At 39.4% G+C, this 8323-nt stretch overlaps 1 protein-coding gene across 1 annotated transcript in view; it reads left to right on the forward strand.

Annotated features, from left to right (window-relative positions):
- Positions 1–1452: 1452 nt before the first annotated feature.
- The window catches only part of LOC109959630 (uncharacterized), an 8114-nt gene continuing 1243 nt past the window's right edge, over positions 1453–8323 (forward strand). The window contains exons 1-2 of the mRNA XM_020599147.1: positions 1453–2392; positions 4798–5527. Coding sequence (XP_020454803.1) covers positions 1453–2392; positions 4798–5527 — 1670 coding nt within the window. The remainder of the gene's footprint in view (positions 2393–4797; positions 5528–8323) is intronic.

Here is an 8323-nt window from a genome sequence, read left to right on the forward strand (position 1 = left end):
CTGTGGGGTGCCAGTGTTTGTAACAATGCTGGCTGAAGTCCTATTGCCAATCCTGACAGTCTGGGGCCTGCCAGTCAGAAAGTCCAGGAGCCAGTCACAGAGGGTGGGGTGCAGACTCAGTGTGGACAGTTTATGGGTGAGTTTGTGGGGGACAACTGTGTTGAAGGCGGAGCTGTAGTCAACAAAGAGTATCCTGATGTAGGAATCTCCATTTTCCAGGTGAGAAAGGGAATAGTGGAGGGCAGCCGCGATGGCATCTGAGGTGGCCCTGTTGGGCCGGTAGGCATACTGCAGGGGGTCCAGGGTGCCCGGTATACTGCTCTGACTGTGGGCCAGGACCACTCTCTCAAAACACTTCATGATGATTGGAGTGAGTGCCACTGGCCTGTAGTCGTTCAGGCAGGTGACTGGGCTCATCTTGGAAGGGGGAACAATCGTTGGTCATATGTACATATGATATGTGATAATATATAATATATATTATCACATATCATATGTAATATTGAAAAACAAGCTTAGAGTTACAGTAATATTGAATAAAAACGGTGGGTTTTTACTTTGTACTTCTTTGCAGCTCATTAATAGTAGTTTAGCTGCTGAGCATGAAAAACAGGACAGACGAGCTCAAACACATACTAATTACTTCCAGGTAATTACTATTCAAAACTTTTATAACCTTTTCACAGCCAACATTTTGACTTGTCACGGTAGGGAAAAGATGTTAGTACTACCATTAATGGTGACTGTGTTCTATTGACACATTATTTAAGAAAAACATTATTAATAAAGAACAATGAACTCTTCATTAATAATGATGATCGGTCTAAGTACTTGTGTAGTTGCTAATATTAGGACGAATATTATCATGTTATGGCAACAAGATGTCTCCAGCAGTCAGGACAGTCTTTTTAGTCTTCAACATTATCACTGTCCTGTTCATTATTATGATCTACCACAGGACACAGACATAATTATGGAGATTTGTTCCTGCCAGAAAAAGTAGATAGACATTTAAGAAAATAAAACATTCATCTGAGTTTTCAGACTCAACAATGTCCTCTAATGACTGGGTTACTTGGGTCTGGTATCGGTGAGAGTCGTTACCTGTCTTTGAACCCTGACATGTGGACTGACACCTGTTGTCCTGGTGTGAATTAGGGTGGAAATGTTTGGGTAGAGATTTCAACACAGAGTTGTTGATGGATGACAAGTTGTGTCTTAGTCCACCACCCCTACTTAGAGAGGGGTGTTCTATTTGGACAAAAATAGCTTCCTTGACTCCTCTCTCAAACCAGTGGTGTTCTCTGGAGAGGATCTGGACTTCACTGTCCTCAAAAGAATGCCCTTTGTCCTTCGGGTGGAGGTGGACTGCTGACTCTGGTCCACTGGGGTTGGCTCTCCTGTGATGGGCCATGTGCTTGTGCAGCCTCTGACAATGCACTTATATGATGAATGGTGTATTTCTGTCTGACAGGGTTCACATGGGACACAGATGAAAGGAGGATCATTCTAGTTGGGAAGACAGGTGTGGGGAAGAGTGCAGCAGGAAACACCATCCTGGGGAGAGAAGCATTTGAATCGGAACTGTCTCCGTCTTCCTTGACATCAGAATGCCACAAAGCCAAAGGGGTTGTTGGAGATCGAAAGGTTGCTATCATTGACACTCCAGGACTGTTTGACACTAATTTCACCCAAGAAGAAGTGTTGAAGCGGATCAAGATGTGCATCTCTCTGTCCGCTCCTGGTCCCCACGTCTTCCTGGTAGTTCTTCAGTTGGGCAGGTTCACCGAGGAGGAGAAGGAAACAGTCAAGATGATTCAGACCACTTTTGGTGAAGCTGCAGCTAATTACACAATGGTGTTGTTCACTCATGGAGACCAGCTGAGGAAGCAGACCATTGAGGGTTATATTTCAGAGAATGCTGACCTGACAGCATTCATTCAAAACTGCTATGGTCAATACCATGTCTTCAACAATGAAATCAAAGACCCTGAACAAACCCATCAGCTCCTGAAAAAAATTGACAAGATGACCATGGCTAATGGTGGGAGTTACTACACAAACGAAATGTTCATGAAAGCAGAGGAAGCCATAAATAAGGAGAAACAACGGCTCCTAAAGGAGATGGAAGCAGAGAAGCAAAGAGAGCTAGATGCACTGAGAGCCAGGTATGCAGGCAAGGCCTACAGCCAGAAGGAGAAACAGGTGCATGTAAGATACGAGTATGCAGCCAGAGCTCGAGCTGAAAGATCAAACGACTTCATCGTTGCTCCAGTAATAGCTATCTCAACAGCCTGTGGTGCTGCTGTTGGAGGTCTGCTTGGAGTGGTTGGAGGTCCAATTGGTATGGCAATTGGAATCGCAGCTGGAGCAGCTGTTGGAGCTGGCATTGGTGCTTTATCGCTGAAAATCTCAGACAGGTGTCATGTGCAGTGAGGACAGAAAGAAATCCAAGTAATCTGTAACTGCTTCTTAATAAGATCTATGCAAATAATTGATTCTCATGATCACATTTTGTATGTAACTGAAATTATTTGTACCAGAAATAGGTAGAGCTAATCAGCTTGTATTATACTGCATCTTTAATAGTTTCATGAGTGTATAATATTTGTATAACATAATATGAAATCATTAATGTGCTGCCCATGACTACTTGTTAGTGAATGATAATAAATTATGCTAAACTGTATTTGTGGATTCTGTACATTCATTTATTTGAATTGTTTCTATCTCATTTCTATGAAATAGGAGAAACTGTCATGGTTCACTACAAAAGGTAGACTGAAATGTAGACAGTCCAACTGGGAATGAACAATCCATTCTCATCTTAGGGCATCAGATACAGTGTGACGTACTGATGCTGAAGGGTACCTTTGGAGTCAGTGGGAGACACACATGGTTTTCAGTAGAAAACAGTGTTAACCTACCTGTGTCCGTTGGAGACACCAAAGGTACTTCATCAGTAAACATGTTGGATTTATACAGAAAAACTACATTTTGCAACTAAAATGTCATGGTTAGGTTTAGGGGGTTTGGTTAAAACACTCACTGATTAAAAGGTTTCTCTATTTATATACTTGAAAATGCCAAGGGTGTACTTTAGCATCTCTGTGCAACAAAGAAGGAAACCCTACATGTCACATACAGACATCAAAGGTACCTGACAAAATGTCAGCATTCGATGCCCTGGAAATGAGAATGGCTCGAATGAATGAAACACCAACAGTATTATTAGACTAATGAAGGAAACAGGTGACAGGTGAACAGGAGGGCATGGAAATCTGGTAACTGGGAAGGAGGGGAAGGCTGGGGTTAATGCAGGGCAGATGGGAGTGGCAGGATTTGGAGTGACAGAAGTTAGTAAATCAGAAAACAGACAGACGAGGGTAAAATCAGCTAGTGTAAGCAGGATAAAAGAAAATGTTCATTTTTGTGCTGCAACAGACCACACTGCATCAAAGGATATTTACTCTCATCTTCAAATTCTCAAATCAGCAGTTAGCCTCAACACTTCCTGACTTCTCTACTCTGTGGCTGTCAGTCCATTGGGTGTGCCTGAAGACTTAAATCTATATAAACAGCTTTTCATTTTAGGAAAAGGCTCCGTATTTTACTACAACCTGGTGGCTACAGTCAAATGTCAGCCTAAAAAGAAGAAATTGTGCATTTGTTGGTGACTATTTTCAGCAGTGATTTAGTCCACATTCTGTGGTCTAGAGAGTATTTGCAGCAGCAGGACAGACTATGTGGCATTGAGTCAACATAAACTAAAATTCACGGTAATGAAGGAACATGTCAGCCAGTGCAACAGTGCAGCTCATTGATATGTTTTTAATAGTTTTTAGACAAGAGTGGAGCTCCACAGCATAGAGGTAGAAGATATATGACTTTGGATATACATGTAATCCTTATTAGGAGATGAATTCATTGTTGGTTTGATTATGCAATATGAGATTTATGGACAGTAATATAATATAACAGTATAGAATACCATCAGCTTTAGTCTTTAAGATTGTCACCAAATATAATACAAATAGATTCTGGATTGTGGCAGATCAAAACCTAAAAGTTCTTATTTGTTGAACTTTGTTCCAAGTATATTTACTCAAGTATTGCATTTAAGTACAGAGTAGAGATACCTTCTATTTCATGCAACTACTCAGAGAGAAATATACTTTTGACTCTATTATATTTGCATGGCAGCTATAGTTACTGTTTACTTAGAGGTGAATACAAGGCTTAAAAACTATAATGCCATGTATAGTGTTATGTAGCTCATTAGAGCAGAAACAATTAGTCAAATGGAACTACTTCTATAACTACGTTTTAGTAGTTTAAATAATTTTTACTGCAAAATGACTTAAACATAAAAAATGTAATATTTATGGGACCAGCTTTTAAATATGATGATTTTCTGCTATTCTTCTATCCTATATGGTAGTAAACTCAATCACTTCATGGTTTGTAGTATTTGTAGGACAAGAAAAGCAAATTCATCTGTGCCAGAGACTGTAGTTGTTCAAAAATGATTAAAAACATATATTTAATGTAAGATGTACATTTCCATTCTAATGCATAAATAAATACAACAATGATGATGTTGATAATAAGTAACTTGTTACATTGAGGTGCCATCACTTAAATAACTACTGTACATATCTATAAGAAATCAGTTTAAATGTTTGCTGCTTGACATCCTGGGAAATACAAAAAATTATTGATTTTTGATCAATAAACATGTTCAGCACAAACCTGCATTGAAGTTCAATACAAAATGTTGCTGTTTTATCTCTACAGGATCTCGAAAGCAGAAGAAGAGTGATGAACTCCGGATTATTTTGGTGGGGAAGACGGGAGCAGGGAAGAGCGCAGCAGGAAACACCATCTTGGGAAGAGAAGCATTTGATTCTAACCTGTCTTCTTCTTCTTGGACATTTCAATGTAAGAGAGTTGACGGAGTGGTTCAGGGTCGAAACATTGCCGTCATTGACACTCCGGGGCTGTTTGACACTAATTTCACCCAAGAAGAAATACTGAAGAAGATCAAGACATGTATGTCTCTGTCTGCTCCTGGTCCCCATGTCTTGCTGGTGGTTCTTCAGTTGGGCAGGTTCACAAAAGAGGAGAGAGACACTGTCAAGATGATTCAAAGTACATTTGGAAAGGAGGCAGCTAAATACTCATTGGTGTTGTTTACACATGGTGACAAACTGAAGAAACAAACTATTGAAAACTTTGTTTCCAAGAGTGAAGAGCTCCAAGAGCTGATTGAGGTTTGCTACGGGCGATATCACGTCTTCAACAACCTGGTGAAAGATCAGGAGCAGACTGAGCAGCTCCTGGAGAAAATTAGCACAATAATTGTGCAGAATGGTGGAGGGCACTACACCTTAAAAATGTTCAGAAAAGCAAAAAAGGCCTCAGAGAAAGAGAAATGCAGGCTTTCAAAAGAGCTGAAGGCAGAAGAGCAGCAGAGAAGGGATGCATTCAAAACTGAGGTTGAGAAAGAAATGAATTTAAGACAAGAGTCAGTGAAACATAGTAAATGTCTTCTGCAGTAAGTGATTAAGTTATTCTGGCTGTTCAGAGGCAGGGGAACATGGGGACTAGATGCAGCGGCCCATTCAACTACAGACTAATGTTCACTTTCCACAAACCTGCCCACACTCACTGTAACTGCATATCCGTTTACACTACCAGTCAAAAGTCTGGACACACTTTCCCATTTAATTGAATGGGAAAGTGTGTAGTAGAAGAAGCTCCTTAGTTCCTCGACAGAACTCACACAAACAGCCCACAAACCCGCTGCCACTGTAATACTAGGATGATGTATGTTGTCCCAGTATCAGTCAGCAGCTAAACTTTATCACTACTTTAGATCATGGGTGAAAGCATAACAACTTCTTCCATACCGGGGGTGACTGTGGTTCAGTGGGCAGAGGAGTTGTCTCCCAACCGCAAGGTTGGAGGTTCGAATCATGGTGCTTGCAATCCACGTGTTGAAGTGTCCTTGGACAAGATGCTGAACCCCCACGTTGCCCCCGATGGTTAGAGCCATCGATGTGAGTTGGCGCCACAAATGGCTGCCTCAGTTCTGTACCGGAAACAAATTCCTTGTGTGCGTAACATACTTGGCCAAATAAAGGTGATTATTATCCTTATTTCACATGATTACTTCAATGTCAGTCATAACTGTAGGACAACAGAAAATCAATCTCTCTCTCATTACTTTGCTCTTAAAAGGCCTATTACTACTCCACCAATTTAAATATTCAATAAATAACTACTAAGGTGCACTTTTAAATCCACAATCTACACATACAAAAAATGTTTTAAATCAGGCCTATGAAATATAAAATTAGCCTACCAATAACTAACTCATTTAACTACTTAAACCAAAGTGTTTTCCAAAATAAAGCTTTACAAAAGTATTAATGTAATAAAGTATTCAGTTTATTTAATATTTTCTGCTAAGTCCTCAAAACTTCTACAGTATTACTGTAGCATTTTACTAACAACCTGATCACAGGATCAGTACAATATGTTTGTGTGTGTGTGTGTGTGTGTGTGTGTGTGCGCGCATTTATTCCCTATTTTTACCACTTTCCTTAGTGAGCAGCGATGCAACATAAACGCTAATGAACTTGTGTCTTTCCTTTCTTATTATTTCTTTAAAATATTGTTTAGTTTTCTTTTACTATAGTATAAATTTAGATTTAGTATTTCCTAATACAGTATTACTATAGGGTATTGTATTATGGATTTAAGTTTAATCATAGAAGTAATTGAAAAACTTAAAGTTTGGTGTTTTAAATAAAATCAAACAACCATCATTTGCAGTGTAGGAACTGAGGACCACAGACTACAAAAATTATATTTATTACATTTAATGTAATACAGCATTATTGAATTTTATAAAATTAACATTCTGCCCCAGTCTCTACCTGTCCACATGGTGTTGGGGGGGTCCTGTGCAGACCATTCAAGTTCTTCCACATACATCTGGTAAGGCAATTATTTATTGAGCTGCTTGTCTAACATTATACATTTACATCTTCCCTCCATTTGAATTTAGAGGCTTGGGCCAGTGTATAAGATACATGTTTTGTGACTTTTATATAGCGTATAGTGTATAAATGTATAAATTCAGAAATTGTTAACTTTAATATTGAGATTGTGTTTTGATATATGTTATATTTGTAGAGACGAATGCCAGCAAAATTCTTGTTAAAGGTAATTAGTTGGTGAATTTTGCCATGCAGGTTTGTCTCCACATCCTTGTGCCTTTTCTTCCACATCCTGTTTGCTGTGTCTATAAAGAATGTATCTTTTACTCTTTGTCATACACTGTACACTTTGGTGATGACCATTCAGCTGAATTAATAAAACAAAGACAGACAATTGAGTCTCTAGTCCATTTCTCAGCTGATTGGACAGATCTGACACCACAATTTTATATATGATCGACATATAAATCATGATTCCTTAAAATTATATATAGTTATATGTTTTATATATATGTTGCTGGTACTCTTCTTATTCACATGGTAGCTGATAATGTTGCACTGCCCATAACTGTCAAAAAACAAAAATGGGTTCAAATAAAATGTACAAAAAATACTAGTATTAATTATAGTAGTAGGTAAAGTCAGTCAGACCACCGCACAGTCTGTACACAGCCGACTGTCCATCAATTCTGTGCGCTGCTGACCTGAGGTGGATGATCATGTGTGTGATATCATACAATATGAGATGCTTCTTCAGGGCATGAATGTTGTCTCCGTTCAAAGTACACTCTTCAAAGTAACAGAAACCAGTCACAGACTTTCTCTGAAAATTGCATGTCGCCTACTGCAAAGACATTAATCACGCTAGTGAACCTTAAAACTGTGACTCCTGCGCCCTGGTAGAAGTAAAGGACAGGAAAGGATGAGAGACAGGGATGTCAAACTTTGAGCAGTCTTAGTTTTAAAATATTGTAGTAAATATGAATGAAGCAGAGAGAGGATTACAGAGAAATTCCTTGGAAATAATTAACAGACTTATTCCCATCCACATCAGGGTGGCGTACACAACACCACTAGTGATTCTCAGGAAAGATAATGCAAAAAAATGCTCTTAGGAGTAATAAAAGCTTCCATCAGCACCAGAGACTTCCCAAGTTCTATTTCGTATAGGCTTCGCCCTCTAAGAGCTGTCGCTATTGGGTTTATCCCTCACGCATGTGCAGTCCTGAAGAGATTCTTTCACGCCCTGTGCCCTGCACTGGGCTGTCCTCAAATACATCCGCAGCAGTAGTATAGATGTCACTGCGGCCTTAGCT

Source organism: Monopterus albus, unplaced genomic scaffold, assembly GCF_001952655.1.
Source record: "Monopterus albus unplaced genomic scaffold, M_albus_1.0 scaffold40.1, whole genome shotgun sequence".
Lineage (NCBI taxonomy): Eukaryota > Metazoa > Chordata > Actinopteri > Synbranchiformes > Synbranchidae > Monopterus > Monopterus albus.